The sequence below is a fragment of the Tursiops truncatus genome, chromosome 11 (assembly GCF_011762595.2).
Source record: "Tursiops truncatus isolate mTurTru1 chromosome 11, mTurTru1.mat.Y, whole genome shotgun sequence".
Taxonomy (NCBI): Eukaryota; Metazoa; Chordata; class Mammalia; order Artiodactyla; family Delphinidae; genus Tursiops; species Tursiops truncatus.
The window spans coordinates 100,285,367-100,305,020 of record NC_047044.1 but is presented as its reverse complement, the minus strand read 5'-3'; the positions used below and the strand labels follow the sequence as shown (position 1 = coordinate 100,305,020).

At 39.2% G+C, this 19,654-nt stretch overlaps 1 protein-coding gene across 12 annotated transcripts in view; it reads right to left on the bottom strand.

The window, feature by feature from the left end:
• ERC1 (ELKS/RAB6-interacting/CAST family member 1) overlaps window positions 1-19,654 on the bottom strand; it is a 390,663-nt gene that overhangs the window by 173,447 nt on the left and 197,562 nt on the right. For all 12 annotated transcript variants that reach the window (XM_073789251.1, XM_073789255.1, XM_073789254.1 and 9 more), the window contains one exon: window positions 3,820-3,980. In XM_073789251.1, the coding sequence (XP_073645352.1) occupies window positions 3,820-3,980 (161 nt within the window). The remainder of the gene's footprint in view (window positions 1-3,819; window positions 3,981-19,654) is intronic.

Genomic DNA, 19,654 nt, shown 5'->3' with positions numbered 1-19,654 from the left:
TCATTCATAGTGTTTTGTGTATAATTATGCTTAGGTTAATTGTACAGCTGTTGTTTTTTTTTTTTGTGGTACGCGGGCCTCTCACTGCCGTGGCCCCTCCTGCCGTGGAGCATAGGCTCCGGACGCACAGGCCCAGCAGCCATGGCCCACGGGACTAGCCGCTCCGTGGCACACGGGATCCTCCCGGACCAGGGCACAAACCTGCACCCCCCGCACCGGCAGGCGGACTCCCATCCACTGTGCCACCAGGGAAGCCCAATTGTACAGCTTTTGATTGAGGTTTTATGAATTATTACTTAATATTTGTATGCCAAACTTTAAAAAATTAAACTATAGTTGATTTACAATATTATGTTAGTTTCCAGTGTACAGCATAGTGATTCAATATTTTTGTTTGTTTGTTTTGAGTTTTTGTTTTTGCAGTACACGGGCCTCTCACTGTTGTGGTCTCTCCCGTTGTGGAGCACAGGCTCCGAACGTGCAGGCTCAGCGGCCATGGCTCACGGGCCCAGCCGCTCCACAGCATGTGGGATCTTCCGGACCGGGGCACAAACTCGTGTCCCCTGCATCGGCAGGTGGACTCTCAACCACTGCACCACCAGGGAAGCCCATGATTCAATATTTTTATACATTATACTTTGTTTAAAATTTTCACAAAATAATGGCTATATTTCCCTGTGCTGTACAATTAATTGCTGTAGCTAATCTCCAAAATATACAAACAGCTCATACAGCTCAATATCAAAAAACAAACCACCCAATCAAAAAATGGGCAGAAGATCTAAATAGACATTTCTCCAAAGAAGACATATAGATGGCCAAAAGGCACATGACAAAATGCTCAACATCGCTAATTATTAGAGAAATGCAAGTCAAAACAACAATGAGATATCACCTCACATCAGTAAGAATGGCCATCATCAAAAAAAATCTACAAACAATAAATGCTGGAGAGGGCGTGGAGAAAAGGGAACCTTCTTACACTGATGGTGGGAATGTAAACTGATACAGCCACTATGGAGAACAGTATGGAGGTTCCTTAAGAAACTAAAAATAGAGTTACCATATAGTCCAGCAATCCCACTCCTGGGCATATATCCAGAGAAAACCATAATTCAAAAAGATACATGCAACCCAGTGTTCATTGCAGCTCTATTACAATAGCCAAGACATGGAAGTAACCTAAATGTCCATCAACAGATGAACGGATAAAGAAGATATGTTTTATATATTTATACATATATATGTATACACACACACACACACTCACACACACTGGAATATTATTCAGCCATAAAAAGGAATGAAATAATGCCATTTGCAGCAACATGCATGGACCTAGAGATAACCATACTAAGTGAAGTAATCCGGACAGAGAAAGACAAATATCGTGATATCACTTACATGTGGAACCTAAAAAAAAAAAAAAAAAAAAAAAAAAAAAAAGATACAAATGAACTTATATACAAAACAGAAATAGACCCACAGACATAGAAAACAAACTTATGGTTACCAAAGGAGAAAAGAGAGTGGAGGAGGGATACATTAGGAGTTTGGGATTAGCCACCACTCTCAACAGCATGTTTGGATAGACGATTTGGCCTGAAGTGCTTAATTTGTTAAAAGAAAGGTATTAAACAACCATTTTATTAAGATATGAAAATGAGAGGCAACGACAAGGAGAAATTTAAGTGCAAATTAAAGCAAGGACTACTTTAAAAACTTTAAGTCAGTAAATCTGCAGGACAAAAATCTTGTAGAAAATCTAAGAACAGCATGATGCTGTAGTAGTATCTCCGGAGCAGATGAGGAAGGTGATTTAAGACACAGGTCACCTGTCAGAGCCAGGTTTTAACACTTATTTCTAGAACTTTTATTCAATGTTTATTCATCAAATTTCTATACCACTTGTAAATTCTCTGAATACTTTAATTACTTATCCCATGCTTTAGTGTGTGAGTGCTTGATCTTACCAAAAGCAGTTTTGCAAATCACAGTATTTTTCTGAAATGTAGTCTCTAACCTGGGTTGGCAAGGGAAGTCCATAAGAAAGTTTAGCACTGTGGTTCCAAAAATAATAATAATAAAACAAAAAAATCACACGCAATCCCCTTTTAATGGTTTAAAGTCAAGCATTCTTTAAAAAGTTCTTTCATATCTTTTCAAAGTCCTAATAATAAAGGAAAATTCCTTTACAAATCCACCACAGTTTTGCTATGGACACTTGAACTGAGTGGGAAAGATCTGACAAGTCGAGTCAAGATACTGGTACACAGAGAAAACGAAACAATACTCCTATCCCGTTGCTTTAGCAGGGCCTGTTTGTGCTTAGGAGTATCGCATCGATACCTTGTATTCCCGAATATTATATCCATCCTTCTTCTATGTTCTTATCATCAGTGATAAAACCTTGTCTTAAACTGCTTCTACTAACCTGGTCGTAAGAAGCAAACTTTCTCATCATGATACTCAGAACCCTAAATTCTCCCCGTTCTCCCTGCGTATCAACCTATTTCTGGCTCCAGTTATCTGTCACTTCCGAGAGCACATCACCTGTAATACTTTTCTAAAAGATCAGGCTCTCTTAACCTCCCACTGTGTCCTAACAGTCCATAAGCACAGGGGACACCCCGACATTTGTTTCCTCAACTCCTGGGCTGCCGTCATGATAACAAAACAATCATGCCCCATGAAAATTCATGCCGAGGTGTCATGGCAAGATCCTCTGCTACTTTGTAATTCTCATATTCAACATTTATTGATAGTTCAAAGTAGCAGGAGAGGGGATGTTAGCTTCAAGCACTGGCTGGGCTCAGAAAGACTGTTTACTTTAGGTCAGAGAGAGTGCGTATTTATTGCAGAGAAGAAGGAACTAACAGAAAGTGAGCAAAGATTATGTGAAAGAAAATTAATGGAGACAGATTGCAGAGGAGGGAACCAGAGCTTAAATCTGTGATAGAAATAAGAAGGGAGCTTGGTGAAGGAGAGACGGTATCTCCTCTGAGTCAGAAGAGAAGACGACAAAAACACAGGTAACTGCTGAGGTGATGAAGGTAACCGAGGGGTCCCAGCATAGACTTGGTTTCAGGAAAATGAGAGCAGGACAATTACATAGGGGTGGGGATCGGAGTGATGGAGAAAGTACTAAGGGACTTAAAAAAGAGACATACTTGTTATGAAGAGAAGGAAACCAGAACTTTTCAAAGTCACAGAGGAGAAAAAGAAACAGCTGTATTATGCAGAGCAGATATATACAGCCTTCACAACAGACTATCTCAAGGAAGCTGCAAGATGCCTGGGAAGTAGGAAAATGATGTAAAGAAAGGTTCTGCTAAAAGTGACAATTCTGTAAAAGCTGACTGGAGAGCGTGGCAAATATTAATGGTTAAATATGGGGGATGGGTATAAGGAGGTTCATTATACTATTCTCTACTTTTGTGTACCTTTGGAAATGTTTATAATAAAACATGTTTTTAAAAATTGCCTAGCCATCGTGTGTCCTCAGGAGCAATGGTTATCTTCCTCAGAAAGCTCAACAACTTGCCAGAACTTTCCAGAAGGTTTTAGGAATTTCAGAGACACAGTTGCATACGGATACATACACTCTAGAGGACTGCAAAATTCAGTGACAGGGAGGCAAAAAAAGTTTCCATTTGACCAGGATTTGTCCCCAATTTCTTCTAAGGAGTGAGAAACACAAGTGAGCATTAAAATTAGGCTAAGTGGGTCAGGCGTGACAAACAGGGCCAGAAGATGAAAGCGATGAGGACAAGTATTTCTACTAAGCATACGCCTGAAGACCAATATTATAGAACTTACTTCATCTCCAGAACTTCCTCTAAGTGTTTTCTTCTCTCGGCCCGAAGGTTGGTCAAATGAGTCTCCTTCTCTGCCAGCGACTGCTGAGTGCAGGACAGCTTCGCCTTCATGGACTCCAGCTCCTGCTTTACCTTCTCCATGGCCATCAGCAACTCCTCCACCTACGATCAACACACAAAGGTCAGAAACTGAGCATCTGGGCCAGGTATAGTCAGAGGAGCTGGGCAGTGGGCAACGCCTGGGTCCACAAAATTGAAGACACACCCATCAAAAATTCTGTACTCTCGCAGGATCAGACATAAATGGCAGTTAAAGAAATACATCTTTCATCTTCCCTCCACTATAATTCTTCTCAGTTTAGGTCCAAAAAACCCTCATTTTCTTTTTGACAAATGTAAGGGCATCAGAAGTAACACTGTGCCAGAAACAATCCCTTCTAAGGAATTTATTTGGAAACAGTCCAGAAACTTCCATGGAAATAACAATATAATGCAGATAAAAATATAAGGAACAAAATCATAATAAATATTTCTAGAAGGATTTTAGGAAATAAAAGCCATAAACTTGACTAATACCAGATGCAGAATAAACATAAATGAGTCATTTTTATTCGTTCAAACTAAGATTCTTCTGTTTATACCATTACAAAGAATTTCTTGTTAAAGAAACAGCTAGAATTCAATCGGATAATTTCCTGCTCTAAAGCTAGGTAGGTAGAGATTTTTTGAGGAAGGCAGGAAGAAAAAAAATATATGACCAGATAGAGAAGAGACAGAATGCTTTTAAAAGACCTGTAAAGGACTTCCGTGGTGGCGCAGTGGTTAAGAATCCGCCTGCCAGTGCAGGGAACACGGGTTCGAGCCCTAGTCCGGGAAGATTCCACATGCCGTGGGGCAACTAAGCCCATGCACCACAACTACTGAGCCTGTACTCTAGAGCCCTAGAGTGCCACAACTACTGAATCCCACGGGCCTAGAGCCCATGCTCCACAACAAGAAAAGCCACTGCAATGAGAAGCCCGTGCACCGCAACGACGGGTAGCCCCCACTCACCACAAATAGAAAAAGCCCACGTGTAGCAATGAAGACCCAACACAGACAAAAATATAAATAAATAAATTTATTTTAAAATAACTAAATAAAATAAAAGACCTGTAAAAACATGAGAGAAAGAAGACAGAATGCTAAAACACAAGAAACTAAGAGAGCAAGTTCTGTACTTTATCAGTTATTTCCACTTACTCCGGGTGGTTCCAAAATCAGATTTAAATGAACACGCTCATCTTAATTCAGAGGCGAAAAGATGTTGCCAAAATATCTGTTATTACCTAAAAACAACCTCAACCAGAAAATCAAACAGCCAAGTATACCAATCACAAGAGTTTACAGTCAGTTTGCTACTTGACAAGAAATAATCTTGGTTATAATCCTTTCCAGAGGTAGAGGTGAGTGTAGGTAGATGGACTGGTAACAGCTGTTAAAAAGTTACACTTAGTTTTTTGGCACCTGAATTATTTTACTTTGGATATCTTCTCGGAAGTGATCAAGTTAATGCTCTCAGCTAAACAGCCTCCTGACAGTCCCAGTTGCTGTGAGATTTTTTCTTATTATGCAGATCTCTTTGGATATGTATTCACATATCAGCAAGCTTTACAAGAACATATAACTGCCTGCCTTTTTGAAAACTGTCAATAAGGATGATTCTACGTTATCAGTTTAATTCATATAAAATCTTAGCAAAAACTAGATTAAATTATGCCCCAAGGTATACTCTTACAACACAAAATCAGCCATCAACAGCATCATTTATAGAAGGTCTAATAAATAGTGAGATGTGTCCACCTTTTATGAACTTAAGCGTATCTCACAACATCTCCCTCCCATCCTGTCCTTCACTGCTCCAGGCAAGCAACGGTGTCAGTTTCTTACATAACTTGAAGAGATATCTTATACATACACAAGCAAGCATGTATAAACTATTCCTCCTTTTCCTATACAAAGGTAAGCCCACTCTATACATACTCTTATGCATCTAAAGTTTTTAGTAAATATTTATTGAAATACAGCATAAATAAAGAAAAATATACAAAAATTATAAATGTATAACCTAAAGAATTCTAAGTGAACAAACCCATATAAAGGGCACAGACCAATAACCAGAACATTACCATCACCCCAACCCCCCCATACCCCTTTTCTAGATTAAGAGTAACCATTATTCTAACACTCCAGATTAGTTTTGTCTATTTGTTTTAACTTTATACAAATGGAATTACATAGTATATAATTTTAAGCACAGATTTTCCCCCCCTGGCGTTATATCTGTGAGATTCATCTACATTGCTGGGTAAAAGTGTAGTTCTGTAATTCTCATAACTATGATATTCCACTGTGCAAAAATAGCAAAATTTACTGAAAGCACTTTTGATAAACAGAAGTTTTAAATTTTAATGGCATTTAACAAAATCTTTCCTTTATACATGTTTATGTTCAGAGCTTTTTGTATAATGAACATGACAATTTTGTCAACCTCAAGGTCATGAGGATATTATCCTTTCTTCTAAATCCTTTCTTGGACTATACATTCACATTTAAATATATAACGTATATGCAATTGATTTTTTAATATGGTGTAATGGTCAGACTCATTTTTATCAACATGGATATCCAATAGGCTCAGCACTGAGAACGGTAGAAGGACTTCACAGTCATGGTAGGAAGGTACTTTGGGCCTACTTGGCAAAAGATCAGAAATTACTTAAAGACAACTTATAAATTATAGGAAAAATAATTTAACAATGTTTTATATTGCACATAACCACCTTTAAATTTCATAAATGATCCATCTGAAATATCATATGCACTGATAAAAGGTGTATGTATATATTCTAGAGCTAAGAGCAAAACACACACTTATATACTCACGACCCAGTAGCTTTTGTTAAGTGCAATTATCCAACTGTATTCTCTGACTCTCCTGTGATAGGTAATCGCTATTCTTAATTTGTGTACTTATTTCCTTGCATTTCTTTATTTTTACCTCTGATGCATATATTCCAAAATAAATCACTACTCAGTTTTATCAGTTTATGAACACTGAAAAAATGGTATTACTGACTTTATTTCATCCAAAATTATGTTTACTCATGCATATAAAAGAAGGGCCCACCATAGGAGTATAACCCGGATCTAAGAGCAAAACGCACACCTACGTCCTCACCACTCCAGAGGTAAAAGCAATGACAGTCAACAGCACTGAGGACCACAGCTCTAAGGTTACGGTTTCTCACTAAACTGAATGGGCTCCTTGGAAAAATTACTGATTCCAGATTAGGAGGCAGAAATATACAGAAGATGGACTTTGCACATGCAGTGCCAAAAAAACAAGAGAAAATAAGGATCATGACACAGAAACTCTGATAAAATCAGAAAAAACACAGCCGAAGAAAGAAAAAAAGAAAGCTTAGAGGAATACCCCTTATGACTATAGATGCAAAAAATACTATAAAATCAAAGCCAGCAAGATATAAAAATTGAGATTTATCCCAAGAATGCAAGGTTGGTTTAACATATAAAATAAATGTAATAAATCATATTAATAAAATACATGGCAAAAACCACATGATCATTTCAAAAGATATAGAAAAAGCATCTGACAATTTCCAAAACCCTTTCATGATAAAAATATTCAAGAAACTAGGAATAGAGGAGAACTTCCTCAAGCCAATAAATGGCATCTACGAAAAACTTTTAGTGATGAAAGACTGCATGCTTTCCCTCTAAGACCAAGAACAAGACCAGGATGTCTGTTCTCACCACTTCTGTTTAATATTGTACTAGAGATGATAGCCAGTAAAAAGTAAGCTGCAAAAAATTTAAAGGCATCCATATTGGAAAGGAAGACATACAATTTTCTCTAGCTGAAGATGATATAATCTTATAAAGAGAATAATCCTAAGGAATCCGTCTTAAAAAGTAAACAAATAGGGGCTTCCCTGGTGGTGCAGTAGTTGAGAATCCACCTGCCAACGCAGGGGACATGGGTTCGAGCCCTGGTCCGGGAAGATCCCACATGCCGCGGAGCAACTAAGCCCGTGCGTCACAAATACTGAGCCTGCACTCTAGAGCCCGCGAGTCACAACTACTGAGCCCGTGTGCTGCAATTACTGAAGCCCACATGCCTAGAGCCCATGCTCCACAAGAAAAGCCACCGCAATGAGACGGCCGTGCACCGCAACAAAGAGTAGCCCCCACTCGCTGCAACTACAGAAAGCCCATGCGCAGCAACAAAGACCCAACACAGCCAAAAATAAATAATTTTGTGTGTGTGTGTGTAGTACGCGGGCCTCTCACTGTTGTGGCCTCTCCCGTTGCAGAGCACAGGCTCCGGACGCGCAGGCTCAGCGGCCATGGCTCACGGGCCCAGCCGCTCCGTGGCATGTGGGATCTTCGCGGACCAGGGCACGAACTCATGTCCCCTGCATCGGCAGGCGGACACTCAACCACTGCGCCACCAGGGAAGCCCAATAAATTTTTAAAAAAGTAAACAAATAAGTATACAAAGGTTACAGGATACAAGATCAATATACAAAAATCAACTGTATATCGATACACAGACAATGAACATTCCAAAAATGAAAGTAAGAAGACAATTCCATTTAATATAGCATAAAAAAGAAGGAAACACCTAGGTATAAATTTAGCAAAAAAAAAAAGAGCAAGGTTTCTGTTGAAAACTATAAAAGGTTGCTAAAAGAAATTAAAGATTTAAATAAATAGAAAGACAACATGTTCATGGATTGAAAGATGTAATATTAAGATGGCAATACTCTCCAAACTGATCTACAGGTTCAACAAAATCCCTATAAAAGCTCTCTTTTTCCCAGAAACTGACAAGCTGACCCTAAAACTCATATGGAAATGAAAGACAGCTAAAATAAGTAATCTGGGGGTGGGGGGAAAGAGGACTCATACTTCTTGACTTCAAAACTTACTACAGAGTTTCAGGATGGTACTGGCATAAGGATGGACAAAGAGACCAATGGAAAAGAACTGAGAATCCAGAGATAAACCCTAACTTTTATGGTAAACTAATTTTTGACACAAGAGTGTCAAGGCAATTCAATGAGGGAAGAATATTCTTTTGATTGAAAGGTGCTTGGACAACTGGCCTATTGCTTTACATTTTAAAGTTCCCATGCCATTAACTTCTTAGCGAAAATGAGTCACTTGTCTTATAGAATGACCCACATTTTGGATTCAGTTGACTGTTTTTTTTAATGATACTATTTATGGTGTTCCTCTGGTCCTCATGTTTCTTGTAAACTGAAAGTAATAGGTAAAGGCTTCATGAGATTTGGGTTTGTTTGGTCTTTCTGACAACAGTACTCCATAGGCAAGGTGTGTACATCATATTATATCACATAATGACTGTCTGTCTCACTTTTAGCAATAACACTGATCAGTGTCTCAGAACCATTTATTGAAAAATCCATTCTATCTTCACCTTTGACATCCATCCAGTATCCCCGTAAACATGGATATGTTTCTATGCTTTCTATTATGATCCACTGGTTTGCCTATTCCTACACCAAAACCACATTATTTTAATTATTATAGCTTTATAAGGTTTGACATCTAAGAGAAATGGTGTTCTCTTTTCAAGAGCATCTTAGCTATTTTTGAATTTCTGCAAAAAATATTTCCTGAGTCTAGCATAATCCGGGCACTGTTCTACAACAGTTCATGGAAGAGATATACGGAAGAGATGTATATTTAGGACTTTAATATCTTTCAGAAAAGATTTATAATTTCCCCCATAATGATCTTGAACATTCTAATAATACTTATTCCTTGGAACTTTATACTTTTTTAAATGCTATATTAAATATTATCTTTTTTAAAAATGTAATTTTCATTTTGGTGCAGGCTATAGAAATGCTGCTGATTTCTATAAACTTACACTGTATCTAGTGTCTACTTAAAGAGTCTTTATGGACTTTTTCTCTACTATGTAGACGAACATTCATATCTTAATGATAGTTTTCTCGCTTACCTTCCAATCCTTATAGTATTTATTTCTTTTACTTGCCTTACTGCAGAGCCCAGAAAGTCTACACAGATGTTGACAGCACGCACTCTGTCTCATTTGTGATCATAAATAGAATACTTTAAAAGTTTTATCCATAAGTAAGTAGTATAATTTTTAATAGCTGTCCTTTGACAGGTTAAGGAAATTCCCGTCTACTACTAGCTAGTTAAGAATTTTTTTAAATTATAAATTAATGTAAAGCTTCTGCATTTCTTGAGATGATTATATGACTTTTCTCCTATCACGTTCCAACGTGGTAGACTACAGTAAGTAGTCTTCTAATGAAACCACTATTAAAATCCTGCAATGAACCTCACTCCTTCAAGCATATCTTTCCTCTTCACACACACTCACCTTGGACTCCAGCGATATTTTGTTCAGGAATTTCTGTATTTATGTTCGTGCTTGAGACAGGCCTAAACTTTTACTTTCCCGTATTAACTCTGTCAAGTTTTGATATGAAGTTATGCTGGCCTTATAAAATATGTCCCTCTTTTTTATTTTTCTGGAATTGTTTCTATAAGACTGAAATGATTTGTTCCTTGTATGTTTATTAAAAATCACCAATATAACTCTCTGGGCTTGAAATTTGTGGGAAAAAATTTTATTACCAACTCTTTTTTTTTCTTTCAGGTTTTCTTTTTCATATTTAGCTAGCTTTGCTGAGTTTCATTTTCCTTGGCATTTGCTCACTTAGTCTAAATCTTCAAACGTACTGGCAAAGATATCCTTGTATCTTTTCAATACTGGCAGGACTTGGAGTTAGGAGCCCTTTATCATTCCAAGAGTTGCTTGCTCACTGTGCCTTCTTTCTTTTTCTCTTTTAGTCTCACCCAAGGCCAGTCAGTTTTCTTAGTGTTTTCAAAGGACCAATTCCGGGTGTTATGGATCCTTTTTATAAAAAGGGGGGAAGTTTGTCTCTTAGACTCTCTACCTTGGGCTGCCATGGACATTTTCTTTTGTCCTGCCAAGATACAAAAACCAACGTTCAAGTTCAACAGCTTACCAAGTACTTATCTTTGAATTCCCTCTCTGTTCATCCCCTGGCCTGAGAATTTTCTACATTCTTGACAACTTATGAATGCATATTTTATCAGCCATCTTCAATTGTTTCTGTGGAAGTTATTTTCCCAGCATCTAGTCTGCCATGGTTACAGATATGTTTTATCTTTCATTCCAAACTTGAACTTACAGAATTTCCTTGTTAGTAAAACATAATTTTCTTAAAGATTGCTTAATTTTCCCACCCATTTGAGTGCCAGGTCAAGGTGTCAAGGTATTTCCACCTCAGATCATACATACATCCAAATAAGCTTTAAAGCACTTTAGCATTCAATGCAAGAACGGTGCCATGAACCAGGATTTCCAGCTAATCACCTGATTTGTGCTCTGGTTCCAAGCCAGGGAAACAGCTTCAAAGCCAGATGGAAATTCTGCACTTTCTGTTACTTTCCCACAGTCCCAGAGAACACATTCAGCTGTCTCCACTTGGACACCCACCCCGCTCTGTGCCCACCACACAGCAGTTGTTGTGTAGTTTTGGGTACAGACACTGAGAAACGAAGGTAATGAAAGCCGAGTAGAAGAGGAGATACATACCACACCGAACAATGAAGAAATTCTCCACAATTTTAAAATGTGCTCCAGGTCACAGTATGATTCTCGAAAGCACACGCTATAAGACATTTAAAAAAAAACAGAGCTGGGATTCAAGTATGTAACCTAACTGCCTCCACTAAAATATTAAGGAGAAAGTTCAAGGCTGACAGTGTGCAGTGCCAGCAGGACCAGATGGTTTGCTTAAATCACAAGCTAATAAACTTTTACTCAGAATAAGAAGGGAACAAATCATGGCTTTACCACAGACCCATTTTCCCTAAGAGAGCAAAGCAACTGGGCGCTTCAGGTAGGTGCTGGCAGAGACTGCATCTGCAAGTTTCCCTCCTTCTGTTCCACAACGAAGAGCAAAATACTTTTTGTAGTTTCCAAGATGCTTATGGAAAATCTTGTTACAGTTTCTTGGGAAGATAAGAGGCATAAGTCTCCAAAGGAGAAAGAAATGATTAGAAGAAAAAAGGAGGGATACAAAAAGGAGATTATCTAGAGGTTAAGCATTCATTAATGTAAATGTAGTTTACATTACATTTACATTAATGTAATTCTGTAAGTCAGATTTTCGTATAAGTCCCCTAGTTTTCCTGATTTCAATGAAATTCTAGATTAAGACCCACTCTGTTATACAAGCCCCCCCCCAAAAAAGTTATCTAGCTCTTGAGTTGAGAAGCATGTTTGAAGTATTAATGAGAACTTATATACATAACTACATACATACATTCCCCTACCTTCTCCTAACAAACTGCTTTAGGTACCTCACAACCACTACTAATGAGAATTTGAATTCACAGAATTCCCAAGAGATTTATGCTAGTATTTATACTAGAAATCGTCTCTTTATCCCCATATGTTCTCTTTGTCAAAGCATGGTAATTCTTTGACCAGGTATATACCAATAGTGCGGTATTTTATGAATATGGAATACCTATAGCTATTACAATAATAATAAGAGCAACTTACATTATCTGAATACTTTGAATGCGCTAAGCCTTTTACATATGTTGCCTCATCATCCTCACGAGGATCCTATGAGGTGGCATTATTGTTAGCATCAGTTTTACAGAAGAGGAAGCAGGTTCAGAGTTTAAGTGCCTAACCCCAGGTCACACAGCCGGAGGAGGCAGAGCTAGGGTTCCAACCCAGGCGGTCAGAAGGCGGTCAGACTCCACTGCTGTTCACAGTTAATGCTGCTTTGCTACAATGTATCAGTGTTCAAAAAGTCCTAAAACAGCCTCCCACAACTGTACCTAAGGAATCCCTCTGGGGAGTGTGCCTGTGCCCACTTTTGCATCTTTCTACCCGTCCTTTCTCTCCCTTCTCTCCCATCCGCTCCCCACGCCCCCAGGTACTTAACTCCCTCCATGTGCCAGGCACTGTGCATTATACCACCAGGGCTTAATAGAAATACACGTGCTTCCCTAGTGCTCCATGTAGAGATACAGTCATTAACTAATAGTATTTGTAAATGTATAATCATAAATCATGAATAGTTTTATGTAAGGAAGAACAAGACGCCATGAGAATAAGTAACATGAGGGCTTCCCTGGTGGCGCAGTGGTTGAGAGTCCACCTGCCGATGCAGGGGACACGGGTTCGTGCCCCGGTCCGGGAGGATACCACATGCCGCGGAGTGGCTGGGCCGCTGAGCCATGGCCGCTGAGCCTGCGCGTCCGGAGCCTGTGCTCCGCAACGGGAGAGGCCACAGCAGTGAGAGGCCCGCGTACCTCAAAAAAAAAAAAAAAGTAACATGAGACTTTGATCCATGTTTGTGGGCCTAGAGAAAGTTTCCCCAAGAAAGTCAAGGAGCAGATGGGGAGGAAAAGAGCATTCCAGCTCCAGCGCCCAGCAAGTTTAGAAACCCTGAAGCGGGAATGCATATACCTACAAGAGAAGATGAAAGCATCGCAAGCCCTGAGAGCAAGAGGAAGAAGGGTGCACACATGGCAGGAAAGGAGGAAGCGGGCAGATGCAGCGCTGTGCAGGCCATACGAGGGGCTTTTGGCTTTTCCCCCCAGAGCAACAGAGGTACCAAAGGATGTGACCAAACAGAGGAGCGAGATGATTTAGAATGTTAAAATCAGAATGACTAAAATAATGGCCCAAGGAATCTAAGCTGAACAGAGAGGGACGCCAAGCCAGGGCCAGTGGATTGGTATAAAGCAAAAAGAGACAAAGAAACTCAAGAAACGTAGTTGCAGTGGAAACCTGAAAGCTGAAATGACAGCAAAGTGTGATCTGAGAGGAGGATGCTATAATGAGTGGGCTGGAGGTGGACTGGGTTAGCAAGGTCTAGGATGCCAGATATGGAATGAAGAAAGGCGGCGACCTCTCGGGCCAGGAAGCAGAGAGGACAGACAAGTGGGTTATCCACACAGATGCTGAAGCTGGTGAGGCAGCAAAAGCCTGCAGTGAAAAGCTTCACACTACAGCTGAACAGCATGAGCCCTGAGGAAGCAGAGGCTCTTTGGATGGGTGTGATGGACCAGAGGTCTGAAGGGTAACAGGAAGCAAGACGGAATTCACATTTACTGACCACCAGGAAGGGCTGTGGGGAGTTTGCAGCGGAGAGGCCAGATTACACTTCGGGCAAAGAAGGTGAACGTGGTCCAAGAAGTAAAATAAGAATGTTTGTGCCAGGGCCAGGCACAGAGCAGATACTCAATGAGTATTTGTTGAATGGGTGAATAAGTGAAGATAGATGAATCTGTGAATTCTGGTGACCTAGCAGGAAATGTAAAAGGGATGAGAAGAGTGGAAGAGCTGGGTTAGGGCAAGAAGGCACTGAACAATATGGGGACGAAGGTGCAGAGCACAGATGCTCGGGGGCTTTCGGGGGTGGGGGGCAACATCTGCTGAAATGCAGGATGAGAGGCACAGCAAAATTAACTCCAATAGGTCCGCTGAAGAGAGTGGGCACTTCAAAATGAATCAGATGCCCCTAAAATAAGAATTTAAATATTTTGGTTTTTTTAGTCCCCATGTGAATGCATATGACATGTGATAGTGTTGATTACAACTCTCTATTCTGTTTATTGAAAATAAGATATAAGTGATTCTTGAGGTAACCTAACGGTAACAGGTGCCACTGAATTCAGCAGAATGTTAGACTTAGGGACTGTCAGGCATTACTACTATCTTTTATTCCGGACTTTATAAAGAACCCAAACATGGGTAGAAGTCACAGATAACAGCACTGAAGAAAAAACCACAGAAACCACAGTTCAACTTTGGGAGCCACTAGATTTCTTGACTTTTTATATATAGTTGGATTTCTCCAATATTCGACAATGCCAGATGAAATCAGCAAATGACACTTTTGACAATTAATGTGCTCCATGGGTGAAGAATTTACAACGTGTTTTTACTGTCCCTCAAAATATGCTTCACATTCCCTTAGGACGCTTAATAATGCTTAACAATGCATGTGGCTCACAAGTACCCACACAGTTGAGGCTGACATGCAGGGGAGCTAAGTTCACACTGACTGGCTGTATTCCTTCACTGGTAGCTGCCTTTAAGTTTCCAGTAACATTACGCTGTGGTAACAAATCTTCCACTGAAGATCAATTTTAAAAGAGTGGAAACACAACAATGTGAAGGAAATGCTTCTTTTTCAAGCCATCTCAATTTTCCTTTTTTTTTAAAAAAAAAAACAGCGCAGAGGGCTTGGGTAGATAAATCCTAAAATAAGCACTCATCACTCCAAAGTGGAGCTTGAAAAATCAGACATCAATAAAATGTGGGTGCACATTTTCAAAGCAAAGCAAATGTCCCCCTACTGGTAGGACTCTCATCATCTGAGTGACTGAGGGTGGAAAAAGGCTTTGAAAGGGCCAGTGTTTATCTCACTGCCAACTCTCCTTAGCATCAAAACTAAAAGGTAAAAATCTGAATTAAGCACTGAAAACTATTTTTTCCGGAGACTGTTACTTGATTAATGTCTCCTATAACTTGCTTATCTTAGCAACGAACAGGTTGCACCAGAATCAAGTAAAATATAAACTTAATAGTTTCCCAGGTCCACATAAACTCCACGGCTCCTATTCTATGCCCGTAAGAAAGAAGGACAGAAATAATCTAGATAGCATCACACTTTCTGTCTCTGGCGAAGAAGATGGGACAACTATCATTTTGCACTTTTCTGCATCTGGGTAACTCAGGAAAAGAAATACGAAAAGAGGAGGAATGACAAGACTTTCCCTTGAACTTCGAGCTCTGGTAAGTTCTCCCCTGAAAAACAATTGTTTCTGCACTGCTGGGAAGTCAAGGTAACAGGATACAGTACATGACAGGAGGGCTGTACACGTTGCCTATAGGCATTTCATTAATTAGAGATACATTTTGTGGGGAAAACATATCTCAATATAACCCCTGAAAAATGGTTACAAAGAAAATATTGACCAATGACAGTTATTTGACCTTATCAAAAGTATATGACTAGCCAAAGGAGTAAAGTAAAAGTGTGGGATTTAACGTCTGGCAACCCAAGGATGCCAAGAGGGAACTCATAAGTATCTCTCTCACCCACACACACACACACACACAGAGGATTATTCTGGTCTGGCCATTAACAAGTGAGGCTCAACATTTGTGTACTGCCTTTAGAGGCGACCAAAACACTCGTGGGGGAATAAGTTACTCCACACAGGTGAGAGTACAGAGTCCTAGAAAGACTATGAAACTCGCCCTACATCACAGTTAATAAACAGAAGAAACCGAACCCACGTCACCTGATGCTGGCTCAAAGCCCTTCACACCCACCCTCGCTGCCTCTTCGTTAATTCACTAAAGAGGGTGGACGTCAGAGGAAGGGACACAGGAGCACCGACGCAGAGCTCGGGCCACGCCACACACGAGAACTATCTGCTGTGCAGGATAAGTGCCGCTGTGCAGATTTCTCTAGGAAAACATGTTTCACTGAAAACATCCAGGAAGGCACAGCCAAGGAGAACATAAACTGCATATAAAGATCAGCAGGAAGCCATCTGGCTCCCACGATTTCACCTTCAGCCATATCCTGGATGACTGCCTCTATCATCAATAACTTGGTTTCTCAAACTGCACAGCAGGAGGTAACAGAATAAGGGCCAGACACCCCAAGAACCATTACAAGCAAACTAAACGTCATCTGTTACAGATCTGCCACAAAGATTCCAAAAGCACTTCCCAGTGTGGCAGTGGTTACACAGTTTAGACACAAGTATAAAAACACACCTACTTTGAAAACCAGCATCTATAGACTCCCGCACTCAACTGTGTGGTTCATTTTGGGGTATGCCAAGGTTTTATTTCTTCTCCACTGCAGTTAATTTTTTCATCTGATTTTAACTTTTGAAAACACAGATGTGGTCCTTTTGTTGAATAAAAAGAAAAAATCAACCTGAAGTTCAGAGACACAGATATTTCCTGAAGTTCCAGGATAACATAATCATGTACTATTTTTTCAAAACTTTTCAAAAGTAAGAAACCAACCAAAAAGACAACCAGAAGTGTACTATTTTAAGAACTACTCTACGAACTACTGATGAATATAGGGGTTTTGTTTTGTTTTGTTTTGCCATAACCATTGCATGTGGTTACTTCCTGGAGGCTTCAGTTTTCTTTCAGACTTTCTTTAGCTGTTGTCTAGTGACCCCATCTGGCAAAATTATAGAGGAAGTTATATTGGCCCAAGCTTCTGGCAAGTCAAACTTTTTTTATTTTATGTAAGAAGGAAATAAGAAAATAGATGTTCAGGGTGAAAGAATTTTAAGGATTTTTAGCTTCATCCTTCTGTAATACATAGGATAAGAGGAAAACCATGTAATTAAGAAAAGGTCATGCCATTCTAACTGAAGGAATTCATGTTGCTGCCTTTTCCTTGTTATTCTTGAAGATGCTTGTTTAATATTCTGATCTTCTATTAAAAGTTGTATTAAAACTCTGAGATTTCTGCTTGCTTGTTTAATACAAAGATGAAGTAATTAATTCAAAAGTATATCCAGCATAACTGGATGAATAAGATTTTGAATAGTACAGAGCTGTTTAAATTTTTAAGTAAAGAGTTATTAAAAACAGAGAAATGTCAGTTTAAACCATGAAAGTCGGCCTTGAGATGATAGGCTTTAGTTGTCTCTCATTCTTACTATCAACATTCAGAGCTTGATTTTACTAAACGGGGTAAAAATTACAAGCAGAAACTGAAGGAGCGCTTTTAAAACACTGAGAGTTTCATTTTAATTCACCATCTGACTTATTCCGCACTTGTGAAGGTGGCTACAAGATTCACACAGTTTCAGCTCTTCCTTTGAACATTCACTGTCTGAGACATTTGAATTTTTAGACATGCTGTTATTTGAACATATTTGGGTAATTTCCATTAATAAGTGGATTGAAATGCAGAATAATATTGGGTCGCCATTACCGCAGACTGTGTCATTCCTTTAACTTGAAGCCCATTTCATACATCTCTCTAAGATCAAAAGGAGGAGAAGTCTAAACATGGAGATTTCTGCTATGGCCGGGTACAGCCATTTAACTTCTTCTTTCAACAAGCCAGAGATGGCAGAACTCTCTTTGAAGTGGCAGCCCTGTTGGCCTTTGAAGTCCCTTGTCAATTGCAGAAAGGCTCTGGTGGGGTTTGTTTTGTAGCCAGCTGTCACCGTGAAGGCAGACATGACGTATTTCCAGCAGTCTCACTTCAGGGTCTGTCAAGTGACTGATTTCATAACCAGTCACCATAACAAAGGAGATTCAAACTCACTGACATGAGAGCAAGAGTCCACAGTGAAACTTACTAGGTTCCTCTTGACAGAGCCTGATTTAAATACTCAAGTGATTACACAGTGGCAAAGAGATGACGGCTGTGAAGTTAACTGTCACATCTCCTCGGATCCTTGAATATTAAAAACGTACTTTCCATATGTTTATCAATAAAATGTTACATAACAACAGTATCTTCAATCTTTGCACTGATGAGAAATGATGACTTCTGCAGAAATCAGTAAACTGCTTTAAAATCACAGTTTACGTTGCTAACTTACAACTAGACTTTCTTATATAAGACAATGATTCTCTATAGTTCTGAGACAAATGTTTGCATCTGTAATGCTTTTAGACTGCTCAGCTACTCAGGTCAAAAATCCCCACCACTCCTGACACAGAAATCAGTTTAAGACTTAAAAGGATAAGTAAAGAAAAACAATTTAACATGTGTTAAGAAACTTCCATAAGCTATAAATATAGCCCATGATAGCACTATATAAAAGGAAACAATCTTAATAATATTACAAATCTATTTTTAAGGTGGGGAGAGATGACACCAATCTTGAAAAATCAAATGTTAAATTTACCAATGATGATCAGAAGTATTAATTCCACTGGAAGGAAAACAGGGTAGGAACAAAAAGATTTTCATACTAATCTGACCATAGTTTATGTCTGTTATGTAGAACGTTTTGAGCTTTCAGATGTTTTTATGAACATGGCTTGCTGCTATCAGAGCAGAAGACCAGACGTACACAAGACGTTTAGCTCCCAGGGGCTCTCAGGCCAGCCTCAGTGTGGTTAGTGCTGCACGCTCATCCCAGGAAACACAAGTCCTCTACTTCCCACTGAAGAATAGGTCACAGGAATCCCAATGATTCCTAAATTTTACTTTTCCATTCTGGCTACCATGCTTTAAACTCAAGCAACAAAAAAAAAGCGTAAATTACGCTCAAATAATGATATCTATTCTGTCTTTAAATCTACAATTCTGAAATCTTTTGAGTTTTTCTGATCAGATGACAAAGCGCTTCATTAAATCCCATGGAAAGGAACTGCAGCAAAGAATAAAAACATGTATCAATTTAAAAAAATGTTTGGTAAGGTCTGTAAAAATCATAAACTTACATGAGACTTTAAATTGTTTAGTAAATAAAGTGATGCTGCTGCTATTAGGGGTACAGACACTCAGGTGGTCAGAATTAAATTTCATTCATTCACTCATGCACTCAAAAAATAGTCATTGATTGCCACTGGGTATCAGACGTGACGGTAGGTATCAAAGATACAGCAGTAAACAAGACACAGCCTGGCCCTCACGGAGCTTTCATTCTACTAGAGAAGACAGAGAGTCTCTTCAGTGACAGTAAATAAGTCATAACAACAC